This window comes from Penaeus monodon, chromosome 9 (genome assembly GCF_015228065.2).
Source record: "Penaeus monodon isolate SGIC_2016 chromosome 9, NSTDA_Pmon_1, whole genome shotgun sequence".
NCBI lineage: Eukaryota > Metazoa > Arthropoda > Malacostraca > Decapoda > Penaeidae > Penaeus > Penaeus monodon.
In genome coordinates, this window is record NC_051394.1 from 36,254,897 (window position 1) to 36,274,896 (window position 20,000).

Consider the following 20,000-nt stretch of genomic DNA (forward strand, 5'->3'; position numbering starts at 1 on the left):
AGTACGGTATCAACGAGACGCGCTACCTCACCGCCGTCAAGGAGCCCAAGCTCTTCGAGGAGGGTGAGTCCCCGCGGGGCCTCTCGCCACTCCCGAGACACCGCGTGCGTTCTGCCGTCCGTGCCATTCGCCGGATAATGCGCTGGCAAATATTCACCCATTATACGGACAGAGATCATATATCGAATTCCCAGCACGGCTCATAGATCAGCGAACGTGTTACTGACTCGTCTCTCCCCCAACAGGCTACCACCTCCAGCGCGGACACCCGGGACTCTTCCTCGCTGCGTTCAACAAACAGAAGAAGAAGAGCAAGACCCTGGCGGAGTTCGGCTACGCTTCCCTGAGGGCCTCCGAGCTGCTGTCTAGCCAGTGAGTCGCAAGAGAGGGAGAGGGGAGAGGGAGGAAAGGGGGAGGGCGAGGGGAAAGGGAAGGAGAGGAAGAGGTGAGAGGAGGGAAGGGGGGAGGGTGACGGAAGGAGAAGACTAGGTGTGAGTAGAAAAGAGGGGAGAGGGAGGAAATGGAGGAGGTCGAGGAAAAAGATAAGGCGAAGAACAGGTGAGAGGAGAGATGAGGAAGAGGAAGGGGAAAAGGAAAGGAGAGGAAGAGGGATAGAGGAGGAAGGGAAATAGGCAGGAGAAGCGAGAAGAAAGGATGAGGTCATGTGGGGAAGCGCAGGCGTTTGGTCACAGGGAACTTATTTCTAATTCATCTGGGCAAAATTGCTTGCAGTACTAAGCCTGTGATAGAAGTGACATACGCTGATCGTCTAAGCAACGGCAATTGCATCAGGAAGGGCACGAGTACCAGCCAAAAACTCATTGGCACCAACGGCCGACTGGCAAATTTTTTGAGTACATATCAGCGTTAGAAGCAGATTCATTCGTAACAGACAGTATTTGATTATGCATTATAGGAGAGCGAACCGCATTCATGTTGACAATTTTAGAAAAGTTATGAATGATAATTAATATCAAATACAAGAGATATATTTGACCGGTTTCGATTTAATTTCTGACGAAGATATAATCAAAACAGGTAAAATACATCTTGTATTGTGAAAATATTAATTCTCATTTATACCTTTTCTGCATTATAGGAGAGACTATTCGGCGTAAACATTTGATAGACTGTAATTTTGCCGTCCGCCAGTGCTCAGTGACAAGGCTGACTTATCACTAGACTGTGAAAATTGGAAGGAAAGTCAGCAAGGGTACTTTGAGAAGCAGAAAGGCATGCTGATTCCCAGCCAGCTCGAGCGTCAGGAGCGGCCGAAGGTACTCCTGTAAGGGGCGAGGAGGCTACAAGGAAGATTAACTTTTGGCATTGACCGGAAGCAAGACGGCTTTGTACCGCTTGTTTTGAGACTTCCAAACCAACATCTACGTAGTCTTCGGGAACATGACAAACCTCTTGCCTTCAACGTAGCGACCGCGTCCACCGCGACCACCGACCAGATCGAGTTACTCGCGAGACGAGTGGGAGGAGCTAGAAATTGTAGTTAGGTTAACGAGAGTGGGAGGATTGGCTATTTCAGGAGGCAGAAGTGGACATGTAGGTATGGGGATATAGGTGAGGGAATGACCTAGAACACATAGAACAATGAAGGAGAGAAGGCAAACAGACAGACAGAAGGAGAGTAAGAGGGAAAAGGAGAGGAAGAGGGTGAAAGAGGGGAAGAGGGAGAAGGAGAAAAAGAGGGAGAAGCTAAGGAAGAGGGAGAGGAAGAGGGAGAAGGGGAAGGAGAGGAAGTGGGAGAAGGAGAGACAGAGAAAAGGAGAAAACTAGAGGAGAGAAATGGGCAAAGGATAAACAAAGATGAAAAAGACAGCGACAGACTAAACTATCAAAAATTCACCCCTTCCCCCTTCAATTAAAGAAAACTCATACAATCTCTCCCCCCCCCCCCCCCGCCTAACAGGTTCCTTCTGACGCGACAGCAAGCTCTCTTCGGACTAGAACAGGTGTCTCTCAGGAACACTGCGCTTTACGACGCCTGTCCAGTCAAGACGGATGAGTTCTCGGAGCGACCTTGCCCTGCCTACTCCGTCATGTACCGTACTTTGGATGGGACGTGCAACAACCTCGACAAGCAGGAATGGGGTGCCGCATTCCGCCCCTTTGCGCGATTTCTGCCACCGGATTACAGGTGATAGTAAAGAGAAAAATATATTACACAGTACAGACAATTGATATAACTTCTTTTTGCGGCACGAATTATTGATTGACTACTAAGTAATAACCATTCTGATGATTGAGGTAGACGAATCCATGCCCATCTTGATTTTTTATTTACTTTTTTGGGTTAAGATGAAAGGGAGAAGAAACTACATGTTTTATAGATTAGTTCAGAAACATTTACCTTACAAATTTTACGATTAAAGCATCTTTCTGGAATAGGAAAATAGTCATGGATGTATTTCATAGACGTTATTAAAAGCAAGAAAATCGTAAGATATTCTCAAGAAGAAAAAAAAGGCGAATTTATAAAGAAAATGGATTTCATGGAAAACAAAACAAAACAATAGCCTTTCTAACATTTTTGTTTTGTTTTCCTTAATATCCATTTTTAAGGAAAAAAAAAAACACAAATAACATTTCCATCGTGGAGAAACAGAAATCCAGAAGAGAACACCCAACAATAGGTTCCTTTTTTATCAGTTACGTAAACTTTTCATAATCAGGGCGAGCCATTGTTAAGAGATTATATAATTTAAGCTTCGCCTTCCTCTAGCATGAGGCAAAACTTTTATTCGAAAGTGGCGCCAAATAATCTGGTACTTTTTTAGGTATTGCGTTCAAAAATAAAATCTGCGAAAAGGGTATCTCTAATAATGAGAATTATAATAGTGATAATAATAGCAATGATTATGATGATAATGATCCTAATAATAATTGTAATCATGATATCAGTAATATTAGTAAGGATAATGATAATAACAAGAGTAATAATAATAATATAGAAATTATTATAAAATAACAATAATGATAATGATGATATGATAGTGATAATCATATAATTACAATAAGCACATAGACACGCACAAATAGATAACACACTCACTCATGCACTCACATCCATCTATCCATCCATCCATTTATCTATCTATCTTTCTATCTATTCATCCATCTATTTATCCATCCATCCATCTATCCATCTGCCTATCTATCCATCCATCTATCTCTCTGTCCAACTATCTTTCTATCTATCCATCCATCTATCTGTCTATGATTCTATCTGTCTATCCATCCATCCATCTATATATCTTTCTATCCATCTTTCTCTCTCTCTCTCTCTCTCTCTCTCTTTCTCTCTCTCTCTCTCTCTCTCTCTCTCTCTCTCTCTCTCTCTCTCTCTCTCTCTCTCTCTCTCTCTCTCTCTCTCTCTCTCTCTCTCTCTCTCTTTCTCTCTCTCTGTCCATCCATCCATCCATCCATCTATATATCTATCCATCCATCCATCCATCCATCCATCCATCCATCCATCCATCCATCCATCCATCCATCCATCCATCCATCCATCCATCCATCTATCCATCCATCCATCCATCTATTTGTCTGTCTATCTATATCTCTATCTATATCCATCCATCTATCCATCTGTCCATTCATGAAACTTGCATATCCTGGGGAACGATAATGAATGTAACAAAAGCTTATTTCTATCAATCTGTTCTTTGTTTTCGATTTGAAAATATAAGGGACAGCATCTCCGCCTGCATGCCTATCTCTGTCTGTATCCCCATCTCCATCTCCATCTCCATCTCTCCCCCACCCCCATCCCCATCTCCATTCCCATTCTCCGTCCCTATCCCCACCATCTCCATCCCCACCATCTCCATCCCCACCATCTCCATCCCCACCACCTCCACCCCCACCACCTCCATCCCCACCACCTCCATCCCCATCATCATCTCCACCCCCACCACCCCCATCATCTCCACCCCACCACCTCCACTCACCCGCAAGTGCCATTCCGCTGCAGCGACGGCATCGAGGCGCTGCGGGAGAGCGTTCGCGGGGGCCCCCTGCCCAACCCGCGCAAGGTCAGCGCCACCGTCCACCGCTCCCTCAACCGGCCATCCTACAAGATCACCATGATGGTCATGCAGTGGGGGCAGTTCCTCGACCATGACATCACCGGTAGGTCGCGCCGAGCAGTCAAGTCTGTGGCATTTATATATATATAAATATATATATATATATATATATATATATATATATATATATAATAACATATATATATATATATATATATATATATATATATATATGTTTCTATATGTATATATATATATTTATATATATATATATATATATATATAAATATATATATATATATATATATATACATTCTCTCTCTCTCTCTCTCTATCTATCTATCTATCTATCTATCTATCTATATATATATATATATATATATATATATATATATATATATATATTATATATGTAATGATATATATATAATATATATATATATAATTATATATATATATATAAATATATAGTATGTGTATGATATATATATATATATATATATATATATTAATTATAATATATATGTATGATATATATATATATATATATATATTTATATTATATATATATATATATATAATATATAATATAGATATATATATATATATATATATATATATATATATATATATATAATTTATGTATATAAGTATGTGTATGTTTTTTTTTCTCACAAACGTGCACGTAATATCCCACATGCATGAACAGGAGCCTATCGTTCACCCACATTTCCGTGCCGCCCGCAGCCACGGCTCAGTCGCGAGGCTTCAACCACAGCGTGCCCAAGTGCTGTAACGAGCGCACGGGGAAACCACTGCCTGAGGCGTTCAGAGTAAGCGCTCTTTGAGTTTCTTTGAAGTGATTCATTTAGGTGTCTGTTTGTTGGTGTGTTTGTTTGTTAATGTATTTATTTTTGTCCATGGGATTCATTTTATTTATGTTTTTTTTTTTTTTATCTAATATATATTTATTTGTGATTTGTTTTTGTTTTGTTTTTTGTTAATATATATTGAACTATGTGTTTTTATTAATTTATTTACGTGTGTTTTGTGGTTTATTTATATTTTTCATATATTTTTCAAAGGTCGTAAATATGAATACAAAAGTAATATATATAAATGGATGACATTCAACACCTGATATCTGTAGCCGTTTTTTTACCACTACTCCGAAAACCTCCCAGAGAAAATACGCTGTCGATAGGCATATCATATTTACACACCAGAGAAGACCCTCTAAATTAGGCACAACATATGCTAATCTAAGCCTCTTTATCCAATCGACTTATCAAAAAGCCACTAAGCTAAGCCACTTATCGCACTATATATCGAAGCCACTTATCTTATACCCTGCCCTTCGCTCCCCCCCTTCTCCCTCCTTCCTCCCCCCCTCCCCCTTCCCATTCCAGCACCCGGACTGCCTGCCCATCGAGATTCCCGACAGCGACCCCTTCTATTCCAAGTGGAACCACACCTGCATGGAGTTCATCCGCTCCTCGCCTGCGCCCAGAGCCAACTGCGCCCTCGGACCGCGCGACCAAATCAACCAGGTGAGTGATCCTTTTTTTTTATGTGTGGGTATGTGTGACGGTCTGTGTGTGTGTGTGTTTTTTATGTGTGGGTATGTGTGACGTCTATGTGTGTGTGTGTGTGTTTTTTTTTTTCTATCGTTTTGGTGTGTGTGACGGTCTGTGAGTGTGTGTGTTTTTTTTTATGTGTGGGTATGTGTGACGGTCTGTGTTTTTTTTTTTTTATCGTTTTGGTGTGTGTGTTATCGGTTTCTTTCTCTCGTCTGTTTCTCTCTTGTATCTCGTTGCTGTTGTGTGACGTCGTGACCAGATCAACCAGGTGAGCGAGATTTTTTTTTAAATAAATTAATTGTTTTATTTTCGGATATGCGTGTCTTTCTGTGTGTTTTTATTATCGTTTGATGTGTATTTCTCCGTTTCTTTCTCTTGTCTGTTTCTCTTGTTTCTCGTTGCGTTGATCTATTTATCTCTTGTGTCTATTTCTCAGTTTCTCTCTGTCTTTTTCTCAGTATCTCTCTCTCTCTCTCTCTTTTCTATTTCTGTCTTTCTCTTCCTACATTTCTCATTTCATATACTTCTATTTCTGTCATTTGATTTCTGTCTCTTACTTTTTCTTTTCCCGCTATTTCTCTTTTCTTTTTCTCTTTCTGTCTTTTATTTCTGTCTTTTTCTCTATATATTTCTTTCTTTTTCTATTTCTGTCTCTTTCTGTTTGTCTGTTTCATTATTTATTTATTTCTCTGTCTATTGCTCTTCTGTCATTTCTTCAAACCCTTTTTTCTTTTTTTGGTCTATTTCTCTTTCTATTTCTCATTTTGTTTATTTCTCTTTCTGTATATTTCTCTTTTTGTCAATTTCTCTCTATCTATTTCTCGTTCTGACTATTTCTCTCTATATATATTTTTGTTTTTATCTATTGCTCTTTTTTTTTCTTCTGTATAGTCTTCGTCAATTTCTTTTCATTTTATCTCTCTTCTCCTCTGCAATTCTTTTCTTTTTATTTTCCTATCTATTCCTCCCTCTGTTTATTTCTCTTCCTGTCTGTTTCTCTTTCAATTTCTCAACATTGTATTCTGGGATATGTGTGTGTATATGTATATATAATAATTAATTATAAAAATTATATATAATATATATTATATATATATAATTTAAAATTTTAATATATATACATATATATACATATATACATATAATGTATTATATGTATATATTGTATATAATGTTAATATTATATTAGTATATAAATATTTTATATTATATATATATATATTAATATATATATAATATATATATAATGTGTAGTGTGTGTGTGTTGTGGGTTGTGTGTGTGTGTGTGTGTATGTGTTTATAATAATATAAAAAATTATAATATATATATATATATATAAAATTTAATTATATATATATATATATATATATGCGATTTTATCTGTTTTTTTATGTACATAATCTCTTTTATCTATACTATTTTTAAACTAATTAACTGCGGTACTCAGGCATCCGGAAGTTGAAAGGGCAATCGAACTATAATTATTGAAGTTCGTGCCAAACACCAAACAACATTTTCTGTCCTCAACCATATTATCTATTTTTCGTGAAAGTTTATCTCTACTTGGAAATGATCTTTTCAGTTCACACCAGAAGCTACTCGTATTTTACGCACGATCTTTGCTGGAAGGGACTCTGCGTTTTGTGCATTTTCATTCCCTGTTTCACTCTCGAAGCGCACGTTTAAATAAAGTTCTAGTCGCTCTCGCCAGGGAGTCCTTCCGGGGACTGCCGTGTGATCGCCAGACTGTAAAGCTCTCGGCTCCCTCATGAGTACTCCGACGTGCTCATTCCGTGCGGGTGCCACGTGAACGCCAGTCACTGTGGTTACGAACACGACTCTCTTCAGCATTTACTGGTGATATAGAGTATCATTTATAATTCGGATGTAAGGCGTCGCATGTTGATAACTCGTGTGACGCTAACCAAGGTTTCTGAAACGCTACAGTATCACAGTTTTCAACTAATACCACTGAGATATACACAGCGCTGCATTTTATTCCCATGCAGTGAAAAGATGCTGTACTAAGATGGTAGTTTTACCACCTCTGTCCACTGTCAATATTTTGGCGTCTTCAAACCTCACCGCGTCCCTAGTCCCTCGACACATAGATAGAACACCTTTTTTCCTTCGCCTTTGCTTGTTATTTCCACAACATACATCATCAGTCATAGGGGATTCATGGAGACGGGTCGCGAAAATGTCTCCGGAATTTCACTCCCTTGGCGCCAGTCTTGCGCTACTGTTGGCTTACCTGAACGCCGTGGGTTGTTGCATGTTGGAGTCCGCAGGCCCTTTTCCCGGTGCCCCCGCTCAGCCCAAGCATGGATGAGTAGGGTATTGGCATGGTATCGGTTTCCTGGGGAGGCTTTTCCCCGGGTTTAGCCTGGGGAAACCCTGTTAAAAACCCCCCCGTTTCCCGGTGCCCGAAATAAATTTTAAATTTTTGCAATGCAGGAGAAGGGCGCGATCTTCATGACACAGCCTGATAACGCACAGCCTAATAACGGAAGACGAGTTATATAAGCAGACGGACAGAGAAAGGAATGGGAGACAGTGAGGAAAAATCTTGCATGGGCAGGAGAAAATGCAAGAATATATTATCTTCGGATAATCAATATGTTTTTTTTTTTTTTTTTACGTAACTGATTTTTCTTTTCTTTTACTCTTCACGTTACGTCATGTACTTTTTTTATGTAACCTTTTCACTTTTTTACGCAACTGGTTTTTCTCTTATTTTATATTTTCAGGTGACGTCATACATCGACGCATCTAACGTGTACGGATCAGATGACCACGAAATGGCTCAGCTGCGTCTGTGGGAAGCCGGTCAGTAAATATTCTTTTATTCTGTCGTGACGTTGGGGAAAAATGCCAGCCACCCTTTACGACGCTTTTATGAGACAGAGGAGAAAAAAGGAGGAAGGGAGGGAAAAAAAAAAGGAAAAGGGGGGGGGGGGAAGGAGGGTGGGGGGAAAAAAAAGGGGGAGGGGGGGGGAGAGGGGCGAGAGAGAGGAGGGGAAAAAGGAAAAAGGGGGGGGGAAAAGAGGGAAAAAAGATGGGGGAAAAAGAAGGGGGGGAAGGGAAAAATAGGGAAAAAGGGGGAAAGGGGGAAGAAAGGGGAAGGGATAGGGGAGGACTAAAGAAATAAAAAAAAGGGGAAGAAAATAAAAAAGGGAGGACCCAGAAAAGAAAAAAAGAAAAGATAGGGAAAAAGGGGGAGGGGGGAAGAGAAAGAGAGAAAGATAGGGAGGGAGAAATAGAGAGAGAGAAAGGGAATGAGAGAGGAGAGAGAGAGAGAAGGAAAGAAAGAGAGGAGGAGTGGGGGAGAAGGAGAAAGAGAGAGGAGAGAGAGAGAGAAAGGGGGAGAAAGAGAAGGGAGAGAGACAGAGAAGGAGAGAGGCCCGGGGGAAGGAGGGAAAAGAGAGGAGAGAAGAGAGAGGAGAAGGAGAAAGAGAGAGAGAAGAAGAGAAGGAAAGGGGAGGAGAGAGAGAAGAGAGGAAGAGAAGAGAAGAGGAGAGGAAGAGAAGGGAGAGGGGGGAGGGGGAGAGGAAGGAGGAGAAGAGGAGAAGAGGGCGGGGAAAAGGGAAGAGAGAGAGAGAGAAGGGAAAAAAAGAGACAGAAAGTGAGAGAGGAGAAGAGAGAGAGAGAGAGAAAAGAGAGAGAGGGGAAGGAGAAGAGAGAGAAGGGGAGAAAAGGAGAGGAGAGAGGGAGAAGGGGGAGAGAGGAGAGGGGGGAGAAGGAGAAAGGAGAGAGAGGGGGGGAGGGGGAAAGAGAAGGAGGAAAGAAAGAGAGAGAAAGGGGGAGAGGAGGAGGAGAAAAAGAAAAGAGAAAAAAGGGAAAAAAGGAAAAGGGGGAGAGGAGAGAGAGAAAGGGGAAGGGAGAGAGAGAGAGAGGGGGGGAGAGGGATGAGAGAGAAGAGAGAGGGGAAGGGAGGAGGGAGAGAGAAGAGGGGAGAGAGAAAAAGAGGGGGGGAAAAGGGGAAGAGGAGGGGAGAGAGGGGGAGAGGAGGACGAAAGAGAGAGAGAAGGAGAGAGAGAGAGAAGGAGAAGAAGGGAAGAGAGAGGGGAGAGGAGAGGAGAGGGGAGAGGGGAAAGGGGAGGAGAGAGAGAAGAAGGGAAGAGAGAGAGAGAGAAGGGGAGAGGGGGAGAGAGTGAGAGAGGGTGAGAGGGAGAGAAAAGGAGAGAGAAGGAGAGAGGGAGAAAGAAGAAAAAAAGAGAGAGAGGGGAAAAAAGAGAGGAGAGAGAGAGAGGAGGAGAGAGAGAGGGGAAGAGGCGAGGAAAAAAGAGAGAGAGAAAGAGAAAAGAGAGAGAAGGAGGGAAAAAGAGAGAGAAGTGATGGAGAGAGAGATAGGGAGAAAAAGGAGGGAAGAAGAGAGAGAGAGGAGAGAAAAGGGGGGAAAAAGGGGGGGAGTAGAGAGGGGAGGGATGGAGAGAGAGAGAGGGATGGAGAGAGAAAAAGAGAGAGAGAGAGAGAGGAGAGAGGGGAGGAGGGAAAAAGAGAGAAGGGGAGGGGAGGGGGAGAGGGGAGAGAGGAGGAGGGTGGGGGAGGACAGACAGGACAGCAGGGCCGACAGGGGAAAAACAGGGGCAGACAGACAGGGCGACAGACCCAAAAATATTTGACAGGGGATAAAGGCCCGAGGAGGGACAGGGAAAAATAAAGAGATAGAGAAAAGGGCGATTTTCCCTCCGCCTTTTTTTCTCAGCCTCAGCCGCTTTTGTCAGGGATTTACCACGACTGATTTGTGGTTTTGGGGGGGACAGTGGGGGTTCCGGTTATTTTTAGTCGTTCGTGCCGTGTGTACTTTGTGTGCTTGTGTTGTGCTGGGTTTGTAATACTTGTCGCCTCGACGCTTTCATTCCCTCTTCTCCTCTTCTGTCCTTCTTTCCTCTTTCCTTTTCTCTGTGTTGTTGTTGTTGTTCCTCCTCTGTGTGTTTCCTTGCTCTTTCTTTATGTGTCGTCGTTGTAATCACTTCCTGTCCTTCTCCATTCTTCTCTCCATTTTCTTCCCTTCCCCCCGTCCATTCTCCCTCACCATCCTCTCTCTCACCCTTCTCTAACACCCTCTCCTTCTCCTCACCTCCTTCTCCCCTCCTTTTCCCACCCCTCTTTCACCCTCCCTCTCTACCCTCTCCTTCTCAACCAATCCTCACACCCACCTCTCTCCCCACCCTTCCCTCACCCCATCCCCCTCCCTCACCACTCCTTCCTCACCACCCCCTCCTCGCCACCCTCTCTCCTTCTCCCTCACCATTCCTCTCCCACCCCCCCTCTCGCCATCCTTCCTACCTTACGCTACACCCATCCTCCTCCATCACCCATCCCCCTCTCTCGCCCATCCCTCTCCTACCTTATCGCTACTCACCATTCCTCACCCACCCCCCTCTCTCGCCCATCCCTCTCCCATCCCTCCCCCTCCCCTACGCAAGATCCCTAACAGTCTCCCGTTCTTCGCCACAGGTATGCTCAAGTACAAGCCCGTGAGATTCCGAAAGCCTCTGCTCCCGCCGCTGGACCATTTCGAGGAGGGAGAATGCAGGGAAAACTCACGCAACCTGCATTGCTTCCAGGCCGGGGACCTCCGCGTCAACGAGCAGCCGGGTGAGTCGAGGGGGTGGTGGGTAAAGAGAGAGAAACAAGGGGGGATAAGGATGATAAAGGGGGTACTTGTGATGATGATTACGTTATTGTTGTGTTATTGTTACTGATATTTTTATGTTATTATTATTATTACCATTATTATTATTATTATTATTTTATCATTATTATTATATTATTTTATTGTTGTTGTTATCATTATTCGTAGCATCAAACAATTCTGCTAGTGTTTCGTCCGCTTGTTCTTCCATTCGTTACACTTAGATGTTATGGTTTGAAATGATATTCATGCGACTAAACGTCTCTAAGATGGGCATTATATCCCTTGACTCATACGCCATATGACTGCGGACTTGATTTTTTTTCATTTTGGTGTAAAATGTAGTGAACATTCGTAAATGTAAAAAAAAAATCACACGCACACACACAAAAAACACACGCACGCATGCACGCACGCACGCACGCACATGTACACACACACACACACACACACACACACACACACACACACACACACACAACACAAAACACACACACACACACACACACACACACTCACAAATATACAAAATATACACATACACAAACATACAACACACAACAACACCTACAACAACACACACATACATACATACAAATATATATATATATATATATGTCGATATTTATTAATTATATCGTATAATTCTTAAAACTATATAATTTCCTTCCTGTGTTTTGTTAAGTTTAGTTAGGAACAAAACCCAGCTTTCACTTCCTTCACCTTCTGTTCCTTTGTTGTGTTTTCCGTATTTAATGAAACTACAAATCAATAAGATTACACGACGCTTATCGGTTGTGATATGAATCGTGTATAGCAATGGTTCTGAACCTGAAGTACTAGACATTTTTTCAGTTCAAAGTTATGTTTACACACACACACACGCGCGCGCGCGCTTTGGCGTTGTTACTTGTTTGCTCACCAACTTCCCTCACTCAAATGGGCTGGTGTTTGGTAGCAGGTCCATATTGTTAACCACGATCCTCAGTCCTTTCAACACGGAGAGGTTTCTGTTGCTCAAAGACAAGGCCTTTCCCTCGTCGGACACGGGAGAGCAAGCTTTGACTCGAGAACAGCACCGATCCCAATGGCTCCTGGAGAAAATGTCCGCTATTGCCTTGCGATTGCCTCTGCGAATGTAAACAAACTAACATCAAGGAGATGAGTGACGGACGTTTCCCTTAACTCTAAGTCTGATTCGAGTGATTTTCTTGGTTATATGAATCTCAAAACAAGTAGCAAGCTTCGTCGAAGTTGCCCATTGTCTGTGGTCAAAACTGTGTCCGAATGCTCGGGCATTTTGAAACGGTCTTCGTAACTGGTAAATCTCTGGGAATGTCGATTTTATAGCTGGTTGTTTGTATGTTTTCTTTTTTGGTGTGTGTGTTATATCCTTAATTTCTATCTATCCATCTATCAAAAGTACAAACTGCATATGAAAGTTAATTCCACATGGCTAGATCTAAACAAAGCTGTTGGTCCCAAAATCCCAAACCAAGAATTTCTTGTGAACGGCAGCGACATGATGAATGGTGATCTTGTTGAAGTGCAGGCCAGCCGCAGATTCGAATGGAGTCTGAATCAATGCAGCTACGCCTCTTTGATGCAGTCAGGCAGCAAAGAGAATTCTGAAGTCCCACGTGCCAGTGAAGCAGTTTTTTTTTCAACGTATCGAAACATAAGCTCAAACCGTTTGATGTCTGAGCCACTTTGAAAATAGAACCTCGTTTGAGCATCGTTACTGATGAAAAAAAACAACTAAGGAGTTATAAAATGTGCCATTATACATTCCAGTATAGAGGTATGATATGTTTGCACGGGAAACATAGTTTAGTAGGGGAATAAACACCTAAATTTGTCTTAGTGCTCTAGTTCCCTAAATCTAGAAATAATTATCTTTAACAAGGTCTATATGTATAATTAGAACAGTGATAAAGGTAACTAAGTGATAAAGATAATAAAGGTGATTATGCAACTGATAATGATTAATTCTGAAAAAAATATACATTCTCCACTAGGCCTTAGACAGTATACACATTTCATGAATTGTCAGGAGATATGGTAGGTTTTATATACATCCTGAAGCAAGATCATAACATACACACAAACTGAGAGAGAGAGAGAGAGAGAGAGAGAGAGAGAGAGAGAGAGAGAGAGAGAGAGAGAGAGAGAGAGAGAGAGAGAGAGAGAGAGAGAGAGAGAGAGAGAGAGAGAGAAAAAAGATGAGAGAGAGAGAGAGAATGAGAGAGAGAGAGAGGGAGAGGGAGAGACAGAGATAGAGAGAGATAATGAGACAGAGGTAGAGAATGAGAGAGAAAGTGAGAGAGAGAGAGAGAGAGAGAGAGAGAGAGAGAGAGAGATAGAAAATGAGAGAGAGATAGAGAGGGGGGGAGAGGGGAGAGAGAGAGAGAGAGAGAGAGATAGAGAATGAGAGAGAGAGAGATAGAATGAGAGAGAGTTTGGTTTGGATTCCATTTGATACAATGGATATTCTTGGTGTGACATACTGTCTGCTTGATTTTGCTCACGTGTGTCAGCTGCTGCTGACTCGGCTGAACCGAGTCCTTGCCCGCCGTGGTGCCCAGCCACAGCAGTAACCTCCAGGCGACAGTTGCAACTTCTCGCGCCTGGGCGGGGCGCGAACCGCCGACCCCTCGGATGAGAGGCCGACACGTTACCGCTGTACTAGCCCGGAGGCTAGTACAGCGAGAGAGAGAGAGAGAGAGAGAGAAAGGGGGGGGGTGGAGGGAGGGAGAGAGAGAAAGAGAGAGAGAAAAAGAAAGAAAATAAGAAGAGAGAAGGAGAGAGAGAGAGAAAGAGACAGGGATAGAGATAGAGAATGAGAGAGAGATAGAGAATGAGAGAGAGAGAGAGAGAGAATGAGACAGGGATAGAGATAGAGAATGAGAGAGAGATAGAGAGAAAATGAGAGAGAAAGAGAGAGAGTAGGAGGGAGAGAGAGGGAGGGAGGGAGGGATGGAGAGAGAAAATGAGAGCGAGAAAATGAGAGAGAGAGAGAGAGAGAGAGAGAGAGAGAGAGAGAGAGAGAGAGAATGAGAGGGAGAGAGAGAATGAGAGGGAGAGAGAGAATGAGAGGGAGAGGAGAGAATGAGAGGGAGAGGGAGAGGGAGAGGGAGAGGGAGAGGGAGAGGGAGAGGGAGAGAGAGAGAGAGAGAGAATGATTGCGTAGACTGTTGATATAAGGAAAGTTAATGGATCGAAATACGCGTGACCGACCATTTGACGCTCTGGTAACTTATACAAAGCACTTCGAAAGAGGGAGAGGGAGGGGGGGAAGGAAGAGAGAGGAGGGGGGGAGGGAGAGGGAGGGAGAGGAGGAGAGGAGGGGGAGCAGAGGGAAGAAGAGGAGGGGGAGGGGGGTGAGAGGGAGAGGAGGGGGAGTGGGGAAAGGGAGGGGGAGGAGGAGGGAGAGGGGGAAAGAGGGGAAGAGAGGGAGAGGAGGAGGGGAGTGGGAGAACGAGAGGGAAAGGGAGAGGAAGGGAGGTAGGGAGAAGGAAAGGGAAAGGAAGGGGAACGGGTGGGGGTGGGGTGTGAGTGAGAGTGAGGGAGGAGACGGGGACAAAGAGAGAGAGAGAGAGAGAAAGAGAGAGAGAGAGAGAGAGAGAGAGAGAGAGATGGTGAACAGAAAGTCTTTGTTACTAGGGTTCTGTATGCCGACAGATTTACCTTTCTGGGGTTATGTTGAGTTTATTCACTTAGGGCACTCTCTCGTTTTTCTGTGCCAGAGATATCGACGCTTCTACACCACACTACGCTAACACTCTGGCCAGGTGTGTTTTTTGATCCAAAATGACTGCATTACACTGGTCCCAATTTCACGCTATCAGCACCGACAGAGAAAGGCTCGCCCTGGTTCCCTTTTTTTTTTTTTTTTTTTTTTTTTTAAGGAACGCATTTACACACATTTACAACCTTTTCCAAACATCGTCTCGGGCCATAAACTCGCCATGAAAAAGCTTTGCACTTCTCCGGTACCCATTAGAAAGAGAGTGGGAGAGAAAAAGATAAATCAGCCAGATTTGATCTTTCAGCACAGAATTAAAAGTTTGAAGATGAACTCGAAATAGGTAGGCGCTGAAATCGTCTCTTGGCGTGCACATGAGCAGCAGTGCCACGATCCGATGAAGAGTGCCACGCCATCGTTCCGCCCTACCTAGGAAACCAAACGACTTTTTTTTTTTCCTTTTTTTAAGTCTGAATTGTATACGCCGAGTGCGATGGAACTTTACTCTTCTGTGAAATCATGTTATTAAACATTATTAAGCCGTAATAACCTGCTCCCCCCCTTCAGTCACCACGTGGATAATACTAAAGTTTGAGAACACTTTGAGGTATTCATTTTCTTGAGGATCGCCTAGAAACTTCTCTCTCCACATCAGCCACACCCCCTTGTTCGTAATCATATTTAATTGTCACTCGGAGCGAAGAGCACAGGATAGGAGTAGAGCAGATTATCCGCCCGGACTATCGGGACGAAACGAGCAAACTCCGCACTCTCATCTTGCTGAAAAAAGGTCAAGAAATTATAATGAGCCTCCTCGCTCCAGACTCCTTGAAGATCGAAGGGGACGTACTCACTCATCTAAGTGTTTATCTTGCTATGGAGTGCCGTGAATAAACTTCTCTTGTCTCTGGCTACTACCCATGCTGTTTTGGTACCAAATAAGGATTTATTTGGTACTGAAACGGTTTGCCGTCTAATTAGCTTACTAACTAATTACTTATTATGCTGGGTTATATAAAATAAAAAGGAAATCAAATAGAATATCGAGCTTGGACGATCTGCTCCCCTGCAAACATTGGCTCTTTACTCACCGCTCGACCCAGGGCGTGCTCGTCCCTCTGATGGAGTACCGTCTCAATAACAAATACTATCCCCCACCTTATTCCTCCCCCTGCCCCGCCTCCCCTCAGTAACAACTCTTTTCGCTGAACTTTTGCGTTGTTTTGCGCTATCCAGACGCTATTAGTAGTATTCGCGAATCGGAACGCCTTAAGGCAATTAAAGCTTTCTTCGACGTTATCCTTGCTGACGAGCCTTTGCTGTAAGAGTTCGTAAGTCCCAGCCATTGTTATCTAAGCCGGGCAAATAGGAAGGTTAATAGGCCCCATCAAGACGTGGGATCCCCTTCCCTCTTCCCACGCTGATGCCCTCCAACGCTACCCGCCGTAGGGGCTTCAAATCCCTGGTAAATTGGGACCCTTACTCGCATGCACAGTGGAATAATAAGGGCACGGCCGAAGCTGTTCCTGCGGCGAGGGCGATAAGAGCGAAAGTATGCTGCAAACGCTATAGTAAACTCGACTGAAAGACGGCGGTCGGAACAAGGGTTCGGAACACAAGTCAGCTGGCCGGTTTGTGATGTTTCGTGGGCCATGCGCGCTCCCCGTCGAGCTTAAATGGTTCTGTATTTAGTGTGTTTTGGATTTTTTGCGTTTGAAAAGGGAATGAAAGTAATACGATTTCTTGTAAATTGTATTTATAATGGTTATTATATGCATGGTTTACCCTTTTCCATTTGTTTCCCATACACTCACCTTATTATTTTATTTTTATTTTTTCTTTCTGTGAATCTTGCCTATCTATCACAACAAAGCTGTTTAACTTCCTGATCTGGAAGGACAGATATTTTGGCAAGGAAGGAATTTCGCCATTCGCAAATCAAGTCCAACATTTTCTCTTTCAGACAAAATGCCTTTGATGCATTCGTCCCCCTCAGTTAGCCAGGAAAGAACGAGATAGTGGTTAAATGAGGACAGAATGGCAGAGGGAACACACGATTCACAGTTGTTTATTTCCATTTCTTGTTAATGGACTTGCACGCGCTCTCGCTCACCTATCATTCTATGCAGGACGTATATTTGGCTACATGAATCAACTCCAAGTGCATTAAGCGACTGCCTTTCACCAAACCTGAGCAAAGAATCCGTTTGTCAGACCGAACGTCCGCCAGGTTCCTTCCATTTCCCGCACTCTTTTCGCAAGATCATTTTTATTGAACTATTGATTAAAGTGGGATTCTATATTTAAGATTCCTTGTTGTTGTTTACTCGATGTAATCAATTTATTTTCGCTTAGTTTTTTTATGCTAGGCTATATATGATGAAATAGTGCAGAGAGTTTTTATTTATGCTAAGCTATGTTCTCACTTTGTTGCTGTCAACATTTCCCTGAAACCGGAAATTTACAAACACGTATGTGTGTGTGTGTGTGTGTGTGTGTTGTGTGTGTGTGTGTGTTGATGTATTATGTATGTATTATATACATGATATATATATATATATATATATATGATTATATATATATAGAATATATATATATATATATACTATATGTGTGTGTGTGTGATGGTGTGTGTGTGTGTTGTGGGGTGTGTGTGTGTGTGTGTGGTGTGTGTCCTGTTGTGTATATATATATATATATACATCTATATATATATATAGATAGATAGATAGATCAGATAGCTATATATAATAAGATATAGATATATAATAACACGTCTATTTATATATTACATTATAAACGTTATTTCACACACAGACACACACACCACCACACACACTCCAGCATACACACACACACACACACACCCACCCACACACACACAACACCCACCACACACACACACACACACACACCCATCTGTGTGTATTTGTGTGCGTGTGTGATTTTTATGTATATATATGTATATATGTATGTGTATGTGTCTTGTGCGTGTATGTGTATGTGTGAGTGCGTACGTGTGTGTGTGTATCTGTATGTGTATGTATGCGTGTATGTGTGTGTGCGTGTTTGTGTTTGTGTTTGTGTGCGTGACTCATCTGAAAATACGAATACTCGATCAGCTATATATTCTTAATTCCTTCCACATACTAATATAACTCGGTCATAAATCATGAACTTTAGTAACGACAAGGTAACCCGAATCTCCGTTCCTGAAGTTGATAAGGTTTGATGTATTTCTGATTCATCAAAACCGTAAAATAAACTGGTTGATTCCCCTTGCCTACCAATCAGCTGAGGAGCATAAGCTCTACGCTCTTTGCCCTCGCCTGGGGATCACAAAGGGTTTCCTTACCCTTATTATATTACCACACACTATTCTCGAGATTTTCAAAATGCTTGTGTTAATCTACTGATTTATTTATCTAATTATTGATTTATTTATTCACGTGAGGCGAAGAAGCACGTGGTGATGATTGCGGCCGAATGCCTTGATAACGTCGTTGTGTTTCAAATAATCATCATTTAGCCAGATGCGAGATGAATTATCCTCACCAACCTGTCAACTTTGCATTTGCCAGGAGAAGCGGTGGATTTGCCGAACGTAGCTTATTCCCGGGTACAATTCACGTTCCAGGAATTTGCCGGATGCAATATTTCAAAGGCGTTCGTACTTTACCGGGCGAGCTACCTTGTTGGGTGGAGTACTTTCCTGGGCGTGATAGCATTGCGGGTATAATTCCTTGGCCAGTGTATTAGTTTGTCGTTTTTTTTCGGCTGTCGGGGCTCACCGGGTGTGGTACCTTGTCGGATGTACTATCTTGACGGCTGTAGTACCACGCTGGGCGGGGTGTGTACCGTGACGAATATGATATCTTACCCGATGTAGTAATTTGCCGGATATGAAACTTTTTCGGGTGTCGTTCCTTGCCGGATGTAGTGGATTATTGGGTGTGCTCCATACCGTATGTAGTACCCTTTTGGGTATACTACCTCGCCAAATCAAGTACCTTATTGGGTGTACTCTTTGCCGAGAGAAGTGCGCACTCCTGTCCCATGCAACGCCCGCGTACGCAAACCCTGCGTCAGCGGAGAGCTTCCCTGCCGAAGAGGAGGCGAGGAGAAGCATAAAAAAAAACAAAAAAAAAACTGCGCTCGGAGACTCTCGGGGCAATCTAGGATGATCGGGAGGATCGCAAATATAATTATGTTATGAAATTGGCCCTAATGCCACCCCTTAGCTTCGTAGAATACAGATAATGTTTTTAGAAAAAGGGCTTAAAACTTGATCTTTCAGGTTGATTTTTCAAGAAAGTGCGATAAAATCAGTGACTGTTATTATTATTAATTAATATTGTTATGATGTTGACATTATATGTTTTATTATTATTGTGCCACTGGTGATAAAAATGCTAATGGTAATATGTTATTATTAACATTGTTGTTATTATTTTTAATATCATTATTAGTACCGTCATTATTATTAATGTTATTACTATTATCGGCCCAGCATCATCGGTCATCCGACTGTTATTTATTATTTATTATTAGTAGTATAGTATAGTAAATAGTATATAGTAGTAGTAGTAGTAGTAGTGGTTTTATTAAGATTATTATTAACATTATCATTATCATTATCATTGATGTTAATATTTATATTATCAGTATTGTTTTATTATTACTACTATTATTAGTTTTATAATTGTTATTATTGTTATCGTTTTTATTAATATTACTTCGCTGTTATTGATGGCATCATCATTATTGCAAAGAATATATAGTAATAATTTCAGACCCGACCTCTAACTACCTGTATCTTTCTCTCCCCCCCCCATCCCCCTCCCTCTCGTTTCCCCAACCCTCTCCCTTCCCTACTCTCCCCTCTCTCTTCCCTCTCCCTTCCTCCTCCCGCCATCCCCTTCCCTCCCTTACCCTTCCCTACCCCTACCCCCATTCCTTCAACCCCTCTCCCTATCCCCCTCCCCCTATCCCT

General features: G+C 42.5%; 1 protein-coding gene across 1 annotated transcript in view; it reads left to right on the plus strand.

Moving 5' to 3' along the window:
• Positions 1–20,000, plus strand: part of LOC119577117 (chorion peroxidase-like) — a 50,416-nt gene that overhangs the window by 9,738 nt on the left and 20,678 nt on the right. The window contains exons 3-10 of the mRNA XM_037924803.1: positions 1–63; positions 246–372; positions 1,922–2,149; positions 3,986–4,143; positions 4,788–4,873; positions 5,450–5,590; positions 8,372–8,450; positions 11,085–11,225. The exon at positions 1–63 is cut by the window's left edge and continues 272 nt beyond it. Of these exons, the coding sequence (XP_037780731.1) occupies positions 1–63; positions 246–372; positions 1,922–2,149; positions 3,986–4,143; positions 4,788–4,873; positions 5,450–5,590; positions 8,372–8,450; positions 11,085–11,225 (1,023 nt within the window). The remainder of the gene's footprint in view (positions 64–245; positions 373–1,921; positions 2,150–3,985; positions 4,144–4,787; positions 4,874–5,449; positions 5,591–8,371; positions 8,451–11,084; positions 11,226–20,000) is intronic.